The sequence below is a fragment of the Bos grunniens genome, chromosome 3, assembly GCF_055505025.1.
Source record: "Bos grunniens cultivar Pamir isolate PY7600 chromosome 3, Bosgru_T2T1.0, whole genome shotgun sequence".
In the NCBI taxonomy this organism is placed as follows: Eukaryota; Metazoa; Chordata; class Mammalia; order Artiodactyla; family Bovidae; genus Bos; species Bos grunniens.
This window is the reverse complement of record NC_141167.1, coordinates 42,895,989-42,916,272: the sequence shown is the minus strand read 5'-3', so window position 1 is coordinate 42,916,272 and position 20,284 is coordinate 42,895,989. Positions and strand designations below refer to the sequence as shown.

The following is a 20,284-nucleotide window of genomic DNA, read 5'->3' as shown; positions in this document are numbered from 1 at the left end:
CTATTTATAGCCATTATTGATACTTGGTGTCTATTCCATTTCTGTTCCCATACCTTCTCTAGTGTACCTTTTAATAATACAGAGACTGCAAAATGAAACTCAGACTCCCTTGTAATTAGGGTCCTAGATGCAGACTAAGGTCCACCAATCACATGCACTAATTAAGATTTGGAGGACAGAAGCGGGGCAGAGGCCATTTTCTTGATGCTTTTTGGGCTGTTCTCTGCTAGTCAGCAGCCTGAGATGATGTGGGGCATCTTCTTAAACCGTGCTCCAGTCCAGTCTCGGTTTTGTAGTTGTTGAGAAGCAGTTTAGGCAGTGCTTTCTTATCCTTGGATTCTCATGAGGGTGGTGGATTCTTGAATTCAATGGCTCCACTGACAGCCTTCTAATTTCTCTCCTTCCTGGTTGCAGCAGAGGTACCAACCCCCCTGGTGGGTCAGTTCTGCAGTGTTCTAGGAATTATTCTTGGAGATCCAGCCTAAACCTTGTTCTTCTTTTTGTGTATGAACGAAATCCCTGTGTTAAATCATTTTCTGCTTGAAATAGCTACAGCAGTTTCTGTTTTCTGCCCCGAACCCTGACACCCAGGCCTACTGTGATCTCTTCCTATAGGAAACACAAATATTAAAATGTCTGTTAAGCCTTGTCAGAAGGAGCCCTTTGGTGAAGAGGAAGGGGGCTAGTGGCTCCTTACCAGACTGCTGGTGGAAGCACCGCCTGGAGCTTGGTTACCCCTCCATCCACGGGGACCAAGAACTGCACGTTGTTGAGGGCCACGGCTGTTGTCATTGCATCTGTATTGTATTTGTAATCTATGCGCAGGTCGGTGCTTGCTGGTTCACACCGCCAGTTCACTGCCAAGTTCAGAGGCGTGGACTGAATGCCCTGGGCTGACACCTTGCCAAAGACAGAAAAGAGAACATTTAAGGCTTGACCATTAATCTGAAACAAAACCAGAAGCTATGATTATGTCTTATGGGAATATTCATAGTTATTAAAAGATCCTTGTGCTGCTCACAAATGAGCAGTCAGAAAAAATAAATGTCACCATGATGGGTAAATGAGATTTGGATGCTTCAGGTAAACAGTTACAGATTAAAAACATAAAATAAATGATTAAAATCTCCACAGCACTTTAGAGTTTACAATTCATTTTATGTCAGTTAGGCAGATGCTATCACAGTGCTTAAGAGCTGAGGCCAAGAAGGCAGATAGTCCTGGGTGTGAGTCCTTTATTTTTAAAGTTGAAGTGCAGTTGCTGTACAATATTATGTAAGTTACAGGTGCACAACATAGTGATTCACAGTTTTAAAAGGTTATACTCCATTTATAGTTACTATAAAGTATTGGCTATATTCTCCATGTTGTACAATATGTCCTTGTACCTTATTTTATACCTGACAATTTGCACCTCTTAATCTCCTACCAGTGCCCTTCCACTAGTGACCACTGGCTTTTTCTCTATATCTGTGAGTCTACTTCTTTTTTCGTTATATTCACTAGTTGGTTGTATTTTTAAGATTCCACATGTAAGTGATACAGTATTTGTCCTTCTCTGTCTGACTTATTTCACTTAGAATAGTGTTCTCCAAACCCATCCATGTTGCTGCAAATAGTAAAATTTCATTCTTTTTATGGCTGAATAGTATTCTATTGTATACATATAGATATACATATATCCCACATCTTCTTTTATCCATTCATCTGTTGATAGAAACAGGCTGCTTCTGTACCATGGCAAATTGTAGATAATGCTGCTATGAACACTGGGCTGCATGTATCTTTTCAAATTAGTGTTTTTGGTTTTTCAGATATATCTCAGTGTGAGTTCTGCTTGTCACTTCCAAGCTGAGTGATCTTGGACCAGTCATTAAAAACCTCTCTGTGCCTCTGTTATTTCCTCATCTGCCAAATAAGAATGATAATAATTTTAAAAAATATTTACTTTTTAATTTTTTTGGCCACACCACGTGGTATGTAGGATCTTAGTACCCTCATGTGTGTATGCTAAGTTGCTTCAGTCGTGTCTGACTCTGTGCAACCCTATGGACTCTAGCCCACTAGTCTCCTCTGTCCATGGGATTCTCCAGGCAAGAATACTGGAGTGGGTTGCCATGCCCTTCTCCAGGGGATCTTCCCAACCCAGGGACAGAACCCACATCTCTTAGGTCTCCTGCAATGGCAGGCTGGTTCTTCACCACTAGGGCTACCTGGGAAGCCCCTGAGTACCTTTACCAGGGATCAAACCCACGCTCCCTGCACTGGAAGGCTGGAGTCTTAATCACTGGACCGCTAGAGAAGTCCTGGGAATGAGAATAATACTTATACCTAGAGATGTTAGGATGACTGAAGAAGGTGTTTCATATGAAACACTCAGCATGGTGCTTAATATATAATAAGGAATTAACATTTTAATACATGTAACCTATTAACATTCTTATCATTTTTGCTCTTCACAAATAGCAAGTTAGACAAAGCAAGTTACGATTACTCTTTTGGAATTTGCCATTTTAAGGACTTAAACCCGGGTCTTCTAACTGGCAGTACTGCGTTCTACGGTCTACTATCAATTCTAGTTAGAAACAACTGTGAATTTGACTAAGGAAGAGTCAGATTTGAAGAATCAGCAAAAAGTTATAAAACAATAATAGCAACTTGAATCTTGGATCCACAGTGAAAATTTTGCAAGGCTATTATTACCTTTTACAAGTATATGAGCACCGCAGGGGTTGTGTGGGTGATGTCTGTGCTCTTGAAGTTTAATTCATGGAGTATGAGTTCTGCTGATTTTGAAAACTATAGGCAGCTTTTTATTGGCCTAGCAATGCCTGCACATATGACACCATGGGGAAGGGTTCTGAAGACAGGCTGCACTTACAGAGCGGGTGTGGTTGATTTGGAAACAAAACCAGACATGGATCCTTTTATAAAATGAAAGACATGGCTTTTGATGACATAATTTTAGTTGGATGATCATTATAATAAAAGTTTTAAAACTTTACAATAATCTCTATAATAAACCTTATAATAAAGTTTCTACACTTTATTTTTAGCAGCCCAGTCCTCTGCAAATGAATTCTTATTTAGAAGTCTGTTATTTAAGAGCTCAAAAGCGAGCAGACTCGCTCTCCCTTGGCATTTCTACACGCTTGTTCTCGGCAGGAGTTCTCAACTTCATAGTGGTTCCTCTGCCCAATGAGGGGCTTTATGGACAAGTGATTGTCTTAGTTACTGGGGAGGGTGCTACTGGTAGCCAGAAAGTCAACTTGCTTTGATTTGAGAATGATTCCACAAAGTGCTAATAATGCCTCCCACCCAATCCCTTGCAATGTTGAAAAACAATAACAACAATACAACTAAACCACAACAAAAGGGATTTCTCATTTAAAGCAAAATGGCAGACTTAGGGCTACTTCTGAAGTATGTTAAGCTGTTAGTTCTCCAAGCTTAAAAAATACCTAGGTGAGAATCATTTTTATCCTTATTTCAGATGAGGAAACTGAGGCTCAGGGAGATTAAGTGTCCAAGGTCAGTAGACAGTAGGGAAGCTGACTTAATTCCAGAATTCGGTCTCCTGACTACATATTAATATTTATATCAAGTTCATATTGCAATAGGCGAATTCTGTCTACCTTCTAGGCTTTGTCATAATGATGTTTAAAGCTTAGATGATACTATTCTTACTATAAAAATGTTACACCCATTTGTATTTTTGAGAAATGTACCAGCACATAGACACTTCATGTTGAATGGTTTCCTTACAACATGTGAGCCCATGGGGTGCATTTTCAGCCCATGGGGTGCATTATAATCACTTGGAGGTCTTGTAAAAATATGTAAACCTTGGTCACATCCTTGCCTAACTCAATGAAACTAAGCCATGCCATGTGGGGCCACCCAAGACAGACAGGTCATGGTGGAGAAGTCTGACAGAATGTGGTCCACTGCAGAAGGAAATGGCAAACCACTGCAGTATTCTTGCCTTGAGAACCCCATGAACAGTGTGAAAAAGCAAAAAGATAGGATACTGAAAGAGGAACTCCCCAGGTCGGTAAGTGCCCTATATGCTACTGGAGATCAGTGGAGAAATAACTCCAGAAAGAATGACGGGATGGAGCCAAAGCAAAAACAACACCCACTTGTGGAAGTGACTGGTGATAGAAGTAAGGTCTGATGCTGTAAAGGGCAATATTGCATAGAAACCTGGAATGTTAGGTCCATGAATCAAGGCAAATTGGAAGTGGTCAAACAGGAGATGGCAAGAGTGAACATCGATATTCTAGGAATCAGCAAACTAAAATGGACTGGAATGGGTGAATTTAATTCAGATGACCATTATATCTACTACTATGGGCAAAAATCCCTTAGAAGAAATGGAGTAGCCATCACAGTCAATAAAAGAGTCAGAAATGCAGTACTTGGATGCAATCGCAAAAACAACAGAATGATCTCTGTTTGTTTCCAAGGAAAACCATTCAATATCACCATAATCCAACTCTATGCCCCGACCAGTAACACTGAAGAAGCTGAAGTTGAATGGTTCTATGAAAACCTACAAGACCTTTTAGAACTAACACCCCAAAAAGATGGTTTTTTTTTTTCATGAAAGGGGACGGGAATGCAAAAAGGAACTCAAGAAATACCTGGAGTAACAGGCAAATTTGACCTTGGAGTACAGAATGAAGCAGGGCAAAGGCTAATAGAGTTTTGCCAAGAGAATGCACTGGTCATACCAAACACCCTCTTCCAACAACACAGGAGAAGACTCTACACATGGACATCATCAGATGGTCAACATCGAAATCAGATTGATTATATTCTTTGCAGCAAAAGATGAAGAAACTTCATACAGTCAGCAAAAACAAGACCGGGAGCTGACTGTGCCTCAGATCAGGAACTCCTTATTGCGAAATTCAGATTTAAATTGAAGAAAGTGGGGAAAACCACTAGATCATTCAGGTATGTCCTAAATCAAATCCCTTATGACTATACAGTGGAAGTGAGAAATAGATTTAAGGGACTAGATCTGATAGACAGAGTGCCTGATGAACTATGGATGGAGGTTCATGACACTATATAGGAGACAGGGATCAAGACCATCCTCATGGAAAAGAAATGCAAAAAAGCAAAATGGCTGTCTGAGGAGGCCTTACAAATAGCTGTGAAAAGAAGAGAAGTGAAAAGCAAAGGAGAAAAGGAAAGATATACCCATCTGAATGCAGAGTTCCAAAGAATAGCAAGGAGAGATAAGAAAGCCTTCCTCAGCCATCAGTGCAAAGAAATAGAGGAAAACAATAGAATGGGAAAGATTGGAGATCTCTTCAAGAAAATTAGAAACACCAAGGGAACATTTCATGCAAGTTGGGCTCAATAAAGGACAGAAATGGTATGGATCTGACAGAAGAAAATATTAAGAAGAGGTGGCAAGAATACACAGAAGAACTGTACAGAAAAGATCTTCACGACCCAGATAATCATGATAGTGTGATCACTCACCTAGAGCCAGACATCCTGGAATGTGAAGTCAAGTGGGCCTTAGGAAGCATCACTATGAACAAAGCTAGTGGAGGTGATGGAATTCCAGTTGAGCTATTCCAAATCCTGAAAGATAATGCTGTGAAAGTGCTGCACTCAATATGTCAGCAAATTTGGAAAACTCAACAGTGGCCACAGGACTGGAAAAGGTCAGTTTTCATTCCAATCCCAAAGAAAGGTGGTGCCAAAGAATGCTCAAACTACCACACAATTGTACTCATCTCACACACTAGTCAAGTAATGCTCAAAATACTCCAAGCCAGGCTTCAGCAATAAGTGAACCATGAACTTCCAGATGTTCAGGCTGGTTTTAAAGAAAGCAGAGGAACCAGAGATCAAATTGCCAACATCCACTGGATCATTGAAAAAGCATGAGAGTTCCAGGAAAACATCTGTTTCTACTTTATTGACTATGCCAAAGCCTTTGACTGTGTGGATCACAATAAACTGTGGAAAATTCTGAAAGAGATGGGCATAACAGAACCTGACCTGCCTCTTGAGAAACCTGTATGCAGGACAGGAAGGAATAGTTAGAACTGGACATGGAACAACAGATTGGTTCCAAATTGGGAAAGGAGTACTTCAAGGCTGCGTGTTGTCACCCTGCTTATTTAACGTATATGCAGAGTACATGAGCAATGCTGAAGCACAAGCTGGAATCAAGATTGCTGGGAGAAATATCAATAACCTCAGATATGCAGATGACACCACCCTTATGGCAGAAAGTGAAGAACTAAAGAGCCTCTTGATGAAAGTGAAAGAGGAGAGTGAAAAGGTTGGCTTAAAGCTCAACATTCAGAAAACGAAAATCATGGCATCTGGTCCCATCACTTCATGGCAAATGGATGGGGAAACAGTGGCTAACTTTACTTTTTGGTGCTCCAAGATCACTGCAGGTGTGACTGCAGCCATGAAATTAAAAGACGCTTACTCCTTGGAAGAAAAGTTATGACCAACCTAGACAGTATATTAAAAAGCAGAGACATTACTTTGTCAACAAAGGTCCGTCTAGTCAGCTATGGTTTTTCCAGTGGTCATGTATGGATGTGAGAGTTGGACTATAAAGAAAGCTGAGAGCCAAAGAATTGGTGCTTTTGAACTGTTGTGTTGGAGAAAACTCTTGAGAGTCCCTTGGACTGCAAGGAGACCCAACCAGTCCATCCTAAAGGAGATCAGTCCTGGGTGTTCATTGGAAGGACTGATGTTGAAGCTGAATCTCCAATACTTTGGCCATCTGATGTGAAGAGCTGACTCATTTGAAAAGACCCTGCTGCTGGGAAAGATTGAGGGCAGGAGGAGAAGGGGATAATAGAGGATAAGATGGTTGATGGCATTACCGACTCAATGCACATGAGTTTGAGTAAACTCCAGGAGTTGGGCAGGGAGGCCTGGCATGCTGTAGTTCATGGAGTTGCAAAGAGTTGGAAACAACTAAGTGACTGAACTGAACTGAACTGGTCACATTCTGAATAATTAAATAAAAATCTCTGAGAGTGTCAGGGCCCAGAAGAAATATCTGGGAGAAATATCAATAACCTCAGATATGCAGATGACACCACCCTTATGGCAGAAAGTGAAGAACTAAAGAGCCTCTTGATGAAAGTGAAAGAGGAGAGTGAAAAGGTTGGCAGAAGATGTCTCTGTCCCTGTCATCTCTATCTCTAACCCTCTCTTCTTCCCTAGCTCCATCTCTATTTATCTACAGTAGATTTTTATATAGATATCTATCTATATCTATATCTCTGTCTATCTATAATTAAGACCAGCTAAGAACCAGCATTTGTTTATAACTCCCCTGGTGGTTTTAAAGTGCACTCATGTTTGAGATGTACTGATTTCTATTAAAAAGTACAACTCTCAAAAGTAATAATTTAGCTTCCTCATCTTAAGAAAAATAATTTGAGCATATTTAGTCACAAAAATTGCAATGCTCAAAAAATAACCTAGGAGATCAAGTGCCTGGGAATCAGTGGGATACTCAGGCTCTGTAGAATCTTGTTTTGAAACAGGGTTATTAGATCAGTAATAATCTTGGGTAAAGGGCAATCCTAAACACAGAAAGAAAGTTCTCATATCCTGTAATGTGTTGTACCAAATATTCTTTTAACCTTAAACTATTTCTTTTTAATAAATTAATTAATTTATTTTAATTGGAGGCTAATTACTTTACAGTATAGTAGTGGTTTTTGCCTTACACTGACATGAATCAGCCATGGGTGTACAAATGTCCCCCATCCTGAACCCCCCCTCCCACCTCCCTCCCATCCCATCTCTCAGGGTTGTCCCAGTGCACCAGCTTTGATTGCCCTGTTTCATGCATTGAACTTGGACTGGTGATCTTTTTCACATATGGTAATATACATGTTTCAATGCTATTCTCTCAAATCATCCCACCCTGGCCTTCTCCCACAGAGTCCAAAAGTCTGTTCTTTATATCTGTGTCTCTTTTGCTGTCTCCCATATAGGATCATTGTTACTATCTTTCTAAATTCCATATATATGCATTAGTATAGTGTATTGGTGTTTTTCTTTCTGACTTACTTCACTCTGTATAACAGGCTCCAGTTTTATCCACCTCATTAGAACTGATTCAAATGTGTTCTTTTTAACAGCTGAGTAACATTACATGGTGTATATGTACCACAGCTTTCTTATCCATTCATCTGCTGATGGACATCTAGGTTGCCTCTAGGTCCTAGCTATTATAAACAGTGCTGCGATGAACATTGGGGTACACATGTCTCTTTCAATTCTGGTTTCCTCAGTGTGTATGCCCAGCAGTGGGATTGCTGGGTTGTATGGGAGTTCTATTTCCAGTTTTTTAAGAAATCTCCACACTGTTCTCCATAGTGGCTGTACTAATTTGCATTCCCACCAACACTGTAAGAGGGTTCCCTTTTCTCCTCACCCTCTCCAGCATTTATTGTTTGTAGACTTTTTGATAGCAGCCATTCTGACCAGCATGAGATGGTACCTCATTGTGGTTTTGATTTGCATTTCTCTGATAATGAGTGATGTTGAGCATCTTTTCATGTATTTGTTAGCCATCTGTATGTCTTTGGAGAAATGTCGGTTTAGTTTTTTGGCCCATTTTTTGATTGGGTCATTTATTTTTCTGGTATTAAGCTGCATGAACTGCTTGTACATTTTTGAGATTAATTCTTTGTCAGTTGCTTCATTTCTTATTATTTTCTCCCATTCTGAATGCTGTCTTTTCACCTTGCTTATAGTTTCCTTTGTTGTGCAAAAGCTTTTAAGTTTAATTAGGTCCCATTTGTTTATTTTTGCTTTTATTTCCATTGCTCTGGGAGGTGGGTCATAGAGGATCCTGCTGTGATTTATGTCAGAGAGTGTTTTGCCTATGTTTTCCTCTAAGAGTTTTATAGTTCCTGGTCTTACGTTTAGATCTTTAATCCATTTTGAATTTATTTTTGTGTATGGTGTTAGAAAGTATTCTAGTTTCATTCTTTTACAGGTGACTGACCAGTTTTCCCAGCACCACTTGTTAAAGAGATTGTGTTTTCTCCATTGTATATTCTTGCCTCCCTTGTCAAAGATAAGGTGTCCATAGGCGCGTGGATTTATCTCTGGGCTTTCTATTTTGTTCCATTGATCTATATTTTTGTCTTTATGCCAGTACCATACTGTTTTGATGACTGTAGCTTTGTAGTATAGTCTGAAGTCAGGCAGGTTGACTCCTCCAGTTCCATTTTTCTTTCTCAAGATTGCTTTGGCTATTTGAGGTTTTTTGTATTTCCTTACAAATTAATGAAATTATTTGTTCTAGTTCTGTGAAAAAAATGCGTTTGGTAGCTTGATAGGGATTGCATTGAATCTACAGATTGCTTTGGGTAGTATTCTCATTTTCACTATATTGATTCTATGATCCATGAGCATGGTATATTTCTCCATCTATTTGTGTCATCTTTGATTTCTTTCATCAGTGTTTTATAGTTTTCTATAGATAGGTCTTTTGTTTCTTCAGGTAGATTTATTCCTAAGTATTTTATTTTTTTTTTTGCAATGGTTAATGGAATTGTTTTCTTAATTTCTCTTTTTGTTTTCTCACCATTAGTGTATAGGAATGCAAGGAATTTTTGTGCGTTAATTTTATATCCTGCAACTTTCCTATATTCACTGATTAGCTCTAGTAATTTTCTGGTGGTGTCTTTAGGGTTTTCTGTGTAGAGGATCATGTCATCTGCAAACAGTGAGAGTTTTACTTCTTTTCCAATCTGGATTTATTTTATTTATTTTTCTTCTCTGATTGCTGTGGCTAAAACTTCCAAAACTATGCTGAATAGTAGTGGTGAGAACAGGCACCCTTGTCTTGTTCCTGACTTTAGGGGAAATGCTTTCAATTTTTCACCATTGAGGGTAATGTTTGCTGTGGGTTTATCATATATGTCTTTTATTATGTTGAGGCACGTTCCTTCTATGCCTGCTTTTCAGAGAGTTTTTATCATAAATGGATGTTGAATTTTGTCAAAGGCTCTCTCTGCATCTATTGACATAATCATGTGGTTTTTATCTTTAAATTTGTTAACGTTAACCTTAAATTATTTCTTAACATAAGTTTCATTAGAATTTATTTTGTAGGACTATCACATTATAAAAAAAATCCAACTTACTTACATTTAATTGTTTAAAATAACAGATTTTAGCACAGTAATGTTCTTAGCAAAATTTTGTTTAGCAACTGTTGTGTCTGATTCTTTGTAACCCCATGGATGGTAGCCTACCAGGCTCCTCTGCCCATGGTATTTTCCAGGCAAGAATACTTGAGTGGGTAGACATTTCCTTCTCCAGGGGAGCTTTCTGAATCAAGGATTGAACCCATGTCTCATGCACTGCAGGCAGACACTTTACCACTCTGCCACCTAGGAAGCCCCCTTAACAAAATTACAGTAAACTGTTTTGTCAATATTTGGAATCTTAATTGACGTAGTTTTCTGCAAATTCATTTTTGTGGCGTGTTTCCCTAAATTTGAATAAAATTTTTTTTACTTGTAAGTTTCAAATAATGTATGAATATTCTAAATAGCCTCTACACAGCCTTTTAAGATCTGTATATTCATATAGATTATAGCTTTAAGTAATATTTAAAGAAATGTTACTTTACTTTTATTTAATGTTAAGTATGCTACAATTGTCAACTACAGATTGGCACTTGCTTTCTACCTCTACAATGATTAAATCATGTGCTGCTGTAACTGCTGATTTTCAACAGCCCCTAAAAGAAGTTTAGGGTGGAGAGCAGAAATGAGGTACTTAGTTGTCTGGGGAAAACCAGCAGAACAGGTCTTCAGAAAGTTAGATATTTTCCGGAGCTGATTTTATGAGCCCAGTTCTCCTCATATCTAGAAAAGCACTAAAATCCTTCATGGTGATATCTGCTCCTCATGACTCAGTAACCTTCATGAGACTAGCAGAAACCTGCAAAAAAATATGTGCTTAATTGCATGTACTTTCCCTTCACCAAAATCAAATATATACTGACTTCCCTCCTATTTTTTTGTTACAATTTCTCAGAGCTATCTGAAATGCTGCCTCCAAGGCTATAGTTCTAATTCTGCCTCAAATAAAACTTGACTCACAACTCTCACATTGTACATTTTTTTAAAGTTGACAGAATATATATTTGTAATATGAAAGAGGCAACCTGACCATATAAACAGTCTTACCTGATATTTGAGCATGTCCACATTATAATACGTAGCCTGGGGTTTTTGTTCCGAGACTTTCTTTAGGTGAGTCATCAGATTTGGCATGTTTACCCAGAATTCCTTGGCATTGGCATCATTTTGGGTATTATCGCTATTTAATTGGGAAGAAAAACTGATTGAGTAGCATCTTGTGAAAAACACAAAACACAAAATAAGCATCTTAGCAAATTATCATCTGGTTTCTATCTCAGTCTTTGAGAATTTATACAGACTATATTAACAATAGTAGAGTTGCAGTCCTGAATGGTATTATGTTAATAAATACACATGAAAGTGAAAGTGTTAGTCACTCAGTTGTGTGTGACTCTTTGCAACCCATGGACTGTAGCTCACCAGGCTCCTCAAGGCATTCTCCAGGCAAGAATACTGGAGTGGATTGCCATTTCCTTCTCCAGGGATTCCAGGGGTCAAACCCAGGTCTCCTGCATGCAGGCAGATTCTTTACCATCTGAGCTAGCAGGGAAGCCCATAAATACCCATAGTGAGGCATTATTGTATTGCTGTAAATCCCAATGAGTACCCAGTGATATTAACCAATCATAATGATAACTGGTTGCTTCAAAGAGTGAATTATTTATTAACCCAAATTTAAAAGCTCTAATACATCACCACTGCTTCCTCTAAATTAGTCAGTTAATGCACTCAAGGAGTCATATACATTGATTTTCTTTTGAATTTACTTCAACAGTCGGTTCTCAGAAATTACTGATTTAAATATTTGGCTCTAAGTAAACACGTTCTTTGTCTCCAACTGAGGAGAAAAGTGTGTTACTAAAATTATCATGCTCCCTTTTTAATATTCACAGTAGTTCATCTAAGAGCATCTAAATCATACAAAGTCACCTCACTTACAAGATGATTCTGGAATTTAAATGATAATAACCATGGCAGTTACACTAGAAAGTGCAGTCTTGGTGAATTAAATGAGTTTTGTATCCCTAGGGGAGTTGATAGCTTCCCCTGATGTTTCTTGAAAATGCTTGCCTCAATGGTAAAAGAATCAGGCAAAACTGTGAAAAGCATTTGCTCATTTCCCGCATAATGAGGAAACTGAGGGCCCAAGTGTCTTAAGTAACTTACTGACATTTCATTTTCAGAATATCCTGTAGAATAAAATAACAGTAGCTAGAATTTTTTGAGCATCTATTATGTACTAGGCACTCTGTTATGTATGCTATAAACTATTTCACTAATATCTACTGTGCAAAGAAAGAAGGATCTTCTTTTTTAAAGACAAGTGAATGCTATAAAAAGAGAAAACTAGAGAGTAAGAAAACAGAAGGGTGTGATAAAGACAAATTGTCAATTTCTATGATTCAGCCTCCAGAAGCCAAATATAATCAGAGCCTTAAAAATGATCCTGGTCCAGAGTGGTTGTAGGGCCCAAGTATCAGCAAGAACCCTATGGTTCTGTTGTGCCTGATAACAGGCTGTTGAGGACAAAGCAAAGTCCTATTACCCTGTACAGGTAGGAAGTGGATGGAAAAGACTCTTGGCCCCTTGTCTTTGCCCCTGGCCAAGTCAAGCTAAGGATGCTGATAAGGGCTATCTAAACTGTTATTACCTAAAACATCCAAGTTATCCAGAGCTGCTTGAGGGGTAGCTATACAAGGAGGCAGGAGACAAAAATAATAGAGGTTCAGCAAAATTAAGTAATTTACTTAAGGTTGAACAGCTAAATAAGTAACAGGGTCAGGATTACAGCCCAGGTCAGTCTTACTCTACTATACCAAAACAGATATGGAATTAATATCCAGCAACATTTTATTTTATTAATGTTAATAAGCTATGGTTTTTCCAGTAGTCATGTACAGATTTGAGAGTTGAACCTAACAGAAGGCTGAGCACAGAAGAATTGATGCTTTTGATCTGTGGTGCTGGAGAAGACTCTTGAGAGCCTGGTGGGCAGCAAAGAGATCTAACAGTCAATCTTAAAGGAAATCAACCCTGAATATTCATTGGAAGGACTGGTGCTGAAGCTGAAGCTCCAACACTTTGGCCACCTGATGTGAAGAGCCAAGTCATTGGAAAAGACCCTAATGCTGAGAAAGATTGAGGGCAAGAGAAGAAGGGGGTTTCAGAGGATGAAATGGTTGGATGGCATCACCAACTCAATGGACACGAGTTTGAGCAAACCCTGGGAGATAGTGAAGGACAGGGAAGCCTGGCATGCCGCAGGCCACTGGATTGCAGAGTTGGACACAACTTAGTAACTGAACAAAAACAACAACATGTTATTAAGTTGTGCTAAGTAAATCTGAATAACCGAAAAATCTCAATTATATATTTAACAACACAATAAGCTGAGTCATATGTCTATGATAATTCCTCAGGAAAACTTGCTTTAATAAATAGTCAAGAAAGCTTTGGCAATCCAAAGCTTATACAAAGATGCAATTCTTGAATGCTCAAGAAGTCTTGAGAATTCTTTAGACTTGTAATTGGTTTAATAATTGTTCCTAAACATCCTTGGTAAACCAAACCCTTTCATAATGGAGAAGTAGAAGTAAATTTCAGTTTGGTCCCTGTCATAGGGATTGCAAACCCAAATGTCTCCAGGGACCAAGCTGGTAACCTAAATGTCTTTCAGTAAAGATAATAGAGAGGACTAAGATGACAGATGAAAGGAGTCTTGAGCTGAATTTGAGAATAATGTTGGTTTCCATTGCCTTTTAAAAACTAGGTGTGGTAGTAAGGGTGGTAAGCTTCATTGTATAACAAACACCAAACAGGTTGTAGGACTAATGGGTCACCAGTCATAGCCCTGGGCTTCCCCAGTGATTCAGCTGTTAAGAGTCTGCCTGCAATGCAGGAGATGCAGGAAATACAGGTCCAATTCCTGGGTGTGGAAGATTCCCTGGAGGAGGAAATGGCAACCCAATCCCGTATTCTTGCCTGGAGAATCCCATGGACAGAGGAGTCTGATGGACTATAATCCGTGGGGTCTCAAAGAGCAGAACACGACTGAGCACACATGGAGGTAATCACAGCCCTAACACAATCATCAAATACATTTAATAAAGTCCAAATTAATGAGAGTTTTTGTTTTGTTTAAAAAACAATTTAAGGGTCTATATAATGTTTTGTCAAACAGGAATATTCTCAGACTGATATTTAATTCAATTCATAAGACTGAAGTATTAATATAAATATAAAACTTTGATATATGTGTGTGTGTGTATATATATATACCTAAGAACTTGGTAACATATCTGCCTAAAAATGCAACAAAAACTATGACTATCCCACCGGTGATATTTACAAACTGGTGAAATAGTGGCACACAATTCCTAATTGCAGATGGAGGAACCTAGAAAAATAAAATTCAGTGGCTCAATGTGCACATCAAAAGCACAGAGGGAAACTGAAATAAAAAGCTGTTCATTTCCAATCTTGGCCATTTCATGTTTATCTTTCACTTCATAGGTGAGCATTTCATTTATATTTTTAAGCCTGGAATCAGGTTTACCAGTTAAACCATCGTAAAGACCAACGAGAAGGAGGTGATCTTAGTCACCATCTGAAAGACCTGTGACTGTGTTTTCATCGCTGGAGTGAAAAAGTCTCATGCAGTCAAAGAGAGTGACTGTATTGGCCCTCAAACTCCAAATGACCTTTAGCTATTTCTTCATAAATATCCAGCTTGATAAATTTCTTTAACTTATAGTTGAATTGTTCATTCATTCAATAAGTACTATTTAAATCCTTTTTGGGCACAGTGGAAGGTACTGAGGATGTGGTGGCAATCCAATAGATGTGTTCTATTCCCTCATGTCTTTTATAGTCCAGTGTGGAAGGTGGATGAATGAAGAAAGCAAACAGATATATAATTACTGGTTTTAGTAAGTGTGACAATGGAAAGAATAGGAATCTTGAAAGAGAATAACAGGGTTACATGACTTAGTTTGGGAGTGGGGAGGAGAGTGGAATGGTCAGGCAAGGCTGAGTGGAGCTGAGATCTGAAGGATGAGTAGGAGTCTGGTAGAGAAGAGTGGAAATCCTATTGAAGGCAGAGTAACTGCTACTGCTAAGTCACTTCAGTCGTGTCCGACTCTGTGCGACCCCATAGACGGCAGCCCACCAGGCTCCCCCGTCCCTGGGATTCTCCAGGCAAGAACACTGGAGTGGGTTGCCATTTCCTTCTCCAATGCAGGAAAGTGAAAAGTGAAAGTGAAGTCGCTGAGTCGTGTCTGACTCTTAGTGACCCCATGGACTACAGCCTACCAGGCTCCTCCGTCCATGGGATTTTCCAGGCAAGAGTACTGGAGTGGGGTGCCATTGCCTTCTCCGAAGGCAGAGTAAACAAGTGTACAAAAAAGTCTGGTGGAGAAGAGTGGAAATGCTATTGAAGGCAGAGTAATCAAGTGTACAAAACTTGGATGTGGGAAAGGACTCAGCCATTCCCAAGACAGGCAGGTATGGCTGCAGCTACAAGGATTCCGAAGAGGATGGTGGGAGATGAGGATAGACAGACAGGCAAGAGTGGATGAATCAGGACCTTGAAGGCAATGTAATGTGAAGCCTCCAGAAGGTTATAAGGGAGGACAACCTGATCTGCATCCAAAAAGCTGGCTATTGTGTATAGGAGTGGGGCAAGATTGGAGGCAGAGAGGGGAAGAGGAAAGCGCTGGCTGTGGTCCAGGGAAATGATGGTTATCATTTGGATAGAAGTCGTGATAAAGGGAAAAAGTGGCCATTTTAGAGAAAGAATTTTAGATGGAATATCAGGACTTGTTGATGGAAAAACTACCAAGAATGTTTCTTTTTGTCTCATCCATTGCCAATAATATTGGAGAAGGAAATGCAACCCACTCCAGTGTTCTTGCCTGGAGAATCTCAGGGATGGGGAAGCCTGGTGGGCTGCTGTCTATGGGGTCACACAGAGTCGGACATGACTGAAGTGACTTAGCAATAGCAATGTGTGTATGTGTTGTGTGAATGTGGATATGCATATATATGACAAAACATCACATTCGGATTTAATAGGAAGTGTGAAATGTATTTATATAAAGAAATTTAGAAAAGCTTCTTTGATGGTACACAGGTACCATTCCATCAAAACAATTACCATTACAGTGTAATGAAATTACATGTCTCACAAAGAGATTTTTAAGCTTATATGAAGAGTAGCTTACAGTTCAGATATCATTTGATTTTTAAAAGATGCCAATACAATAAATGGATTTTATTCCTTTTATTATGCTTGTTTCCCATCATCCTCATCCACTGTCTACCAGTGATAAGCAAAATAGACAATGAATAAGTTTTATTATTCTAAATGTCTCTTTAGCCACTTGAGAGAGTTGGCCGTTAAAAAATATATATGCATACATATGCATATATGTATACATATATATACACACATAGATATATACAGAGCTCTGGGATTCAATCTATAAACATATCTGAATAACAATAATTTCTCTACAGTGCTTCCCTTTTGCTAAGGTACATCTCTCATCTAAGAATAACATGGTAAGACACCTACATCTTTAAAAAATTTGTGGAAAATATATTTACCAGCAGAGAAGTTGGGGATTTGGCAGGACGTGTTCTAACCTGCTGAAATTTATCACCCGAAAAGTCAGAGCAGCTGGCGATGGATTGTTGGCAAAGTGTCTGGTGATCCCGGCAGGAAAAGACAACACCATTTCTCCAGTAATCTTCACGATACATCTGGCATGTCACAACACGTGAGAGGAAAGAGAGGAAACCCAGGTCAACATGCTGTGAATCAAAGCAGTTGTGAAAAGCAAAGATTTCTGTAATACTATGACATAGCAGAAGAGAGAAAAAGTAAGCTCTTACTTACAATTCACTCTGAATTACTAACTCATTTCTAAGACTTGAGGACTCAAAGTTTTGTATTAACAGTTACTCCAAAAAGTGGCTATTTTGTTGAAGATGTTTTTGCATTGTTAGAATAAAACAGCTTTTCTTTTCCTGTAGAAAAGTCTTTGTGTTCACCTCACAAATAGAATAATTTATCCTGGTGGTTCTCTCTCTGTTTGATATCTGAATTGTTGGAAGTATATTTGAAGATATTAAACTACACAGTGTTGTCACACTATTCACTGAGATTTATTTTAGCTCTCTAAGTAACACGATTAATGCCTTTAGTATGTTCTTTTATGGACTCATGGGGTAAACTTTTTGCTTCTCACTTAATTAGATCTTCATTCCATTAACTTGTCTATTTGGTTGAAACTATAAAATCAGTCACATACATAAGTTAATACAGCTGGATGATAATTTGGAAGGAAGAATAATCCTTTTATTTTTTTTAAAGCTTTATTTAGCATCACTAATTATTAGAGAAATGCAAACCAAAACTACAATGAGATATCACATCACACTTATCTGAATGGACATCATCAAAAAATCTACAAACGATAAAGCTTGGAGAGGGTGTGCAGAAAAGGGAACTCTTCTACACTGTTGGGAATCTAAATTGGTACAACCATTATGGAGAATAGTATGGAGGTTCCTTAAAAAACTAAATATAGAACTGCCGTCTGATCCAGCAATCCCACTTCTGGGCTTATATTGGGATAAAACCATAATTCAAAAAATACATGCACCCCAATGTTCACTGTAGCACTGTTTACAATAGCCACGACAGGGAAGCAGCCTGAACGTCCATCAACACAGAAGTGAATAAAGAAGATGTGGTACATACATAATAGAATAGGATATTACTCAGCCATAAAAAAGAATAAAATAATGCCATTTGCAGCAACATTGGATGGACCTAGAGATTTTCATACTGAGTGAAGTAAGTCAGACAGAGAAAGGTAAATACCACATATGGCTTATAGATGGAATCTAAAAAAATATGACAAATGAACTTACTTATAGAACAGAAATAAAGTCACAGATGTAGAAAACAAACTTATGTTACCATGGGGTATGCAGGGGAGGGATAAATTGGGAGGTTGGGATTGACACATACACACAGATCTATGTAAGATAGATAACTAAGGACCTACTGAACAGCACAGGGAACTCTACTCAATACTCTGTAATGATCATATGGGAACAGAATCTAAAAAAGAGTAGACATGTATATAGGCATAACTGATTCACTTTGCTGTATACCTGAAACTAACACAACATTGTAAATTAGTTGTCGTCTAATAAAAATTAAAAAAATAAAAAGGGCCTTATTGAAATATAATTGATGTACAACTGGCACTTATTTATAGTGTAAAGTTCCATAATTTTGACATAATGTACATCTGAGAAATGATCACAAAATCAAGATAGTCAGGATCCCCACGTCCCTACAAGTTTCATCTTGTGTTTTTGTTTTTCTCTCTGTACTTTTCCATCCTTTCCTCCTTATCTCTTGGCACTTGCTAATATATTTTCTGGCTGTACACATTAGTTTGGACTGTCTAAAATTTTTATATAAACAGAATCAAAAGGTGTGTGATTTTTTTGATCTGGCTTTTTCCACTAGGCATAATTATTTTGAGATTCACTCACATAGTGTGGCAACCAATAGTTCACGTCTTTTTATTGCTGGGTAGAATATGGATATACCACAGGCAATTAAAAAAAATTCCTTTATTGAATAACATTTGAATTCTTTCCATTTTTTTGCCTATTACAAATAAATCTGTGATGAATATGTGTGTACAAGTCTGTCTATGGGCACATGTTCTTATTTCTCTTGGATAAATACCAGTGAGATGATTGGATCACATGGTAGGTGTAACTTTAACTTTTTAAGAAACTGCCAAACTGTTTTCTGAAGTGGAAAACATAGCTGAATATGAGAGTTTTAATTCCTTTACATCCTCACCAACACTTGGTAGGTCTGTCTTTTTAATTTTAGTCATTCTAATAGGTGAGTAATGGTATCTCATTGTTGTTTTAATCTGCATTTCCCTAATGGCTAAGGATGTTAGCATCTTTTCATGTGTTTCTTTGTGATTTATCTACTTGGATGAACTGTCTGCTCAAACTTTCTGCCAAGTTTATAAACTGAGTTTTCTGTTCTCTTACTGAATTGTGAGAGTTTTTTGTACATTCTAGATACAAATATTTTTAACAGATATATGCTTTGCAAAGATTTTTTTCCTAGTTTGGCTTGTTTTTCTTTCTCTTTAGAGTATTAATAACTTTGAAGAAGTTTTTTTTTTCAAAGAGCAGACGTTTTTAATTCATCAATTTATTCTTTTATGGGTTTTAGTTAATCAATTTATTCTTTTGGAGTCTTATCTAAGAAATCATAGATAAACCTGAAAGTCACAAAAATTTCACCTATTTTATTCCAGAAATTTTTTATTTTTAGTTTTACATTCAGTGTTGTGATCCATTTTTAGCTAATTTTTGCATATTTTCTATGAGGTATAGGTCCGAGTTTATTTTTAGTTGTGTGGATGAATATATCTAATCATCCTACTACCATCTGTAGAATTAATCCACTTGGCAATTTTGTTAAAATTCAGTTGTCCACATATGTGTGGATCTATTTCTAAATTCTCTGTTCTGTTCCATTGATCTATTTTGTCCATCTTTATACTAATACCACAACCAATATGTCTTGATACTGTAGCTTTTAAATTGCTCTGAAATCAAGTAACATTATTCTACCAACTTTTTTTTCAAAAATGTTTTGCCTATTTTAGGTCCTTTGTATTTCCACATGAAATTTAGGATCTCTGTCAATTTCTAAATAAAACTCATGGAGTTCCAATTCACCCTCTACTGCCTGCTTTTAGAGTATTAGTTTCGGGCCCTTGCTATGCTAAGTCACTTCAGTCGTGTCCGACTCTGTGCGACCCCAGAGACGGCAGCCCAACAGGCTCCCCTGTCCCTGGGATTCTCCAGGCAAGAACACTGGAGTGGGTTGCCATTTCCTTCTCCAATGCATGAAAGTGAAAAGTGAAAGTGAAGTCGTTCAGTTGTGTCCGACCCTCAGCGACCCCATGAACTGCAGCCCTCCAGGCTCCTCCATCCATGGGATTTTCCAGGCAAGAGTCCTGGAGTGGGGTGCCATTGCCTTCTCCGTT

At 38.2% G+C, this 20,284-nt stretch overlaps 1 protein-coding gene across 7 annotated transcripts in view; it reads right to left on the bottom strand.

Moving 5' to 3' along the window:
* The window catches only part of SGIP1 (SH3GL interacting endocytic adaptor 1), a 230,873-nt gene that overhangs the window by 3,603 nt on the left and 206,986 nt on the right, over window positions 1–20,284 (bottom strand). For all 7 annotated transcript variants that reach the window (XM_086390416.1, XM_086390418.1, XM_086390421.1 and 4 more), the window contains 3 exons: window positions 16,785–16,940; window positions 11,223–11,355; window positions 698–900 (listed from right to left, as the gene is read on the bottom strand). In XM_086390416.1, coding sequence (XP_086246542.1) covers window positions 698–900; window positions 11,223–11,355; window positions 16,785–16,940 — 492 coding nt within the window. The remainder of the gene's footprint in view (window positions 1–697; window positions 901–11,222; window positions 11,356–16,784; window positions 16,941–20,284) is intronic.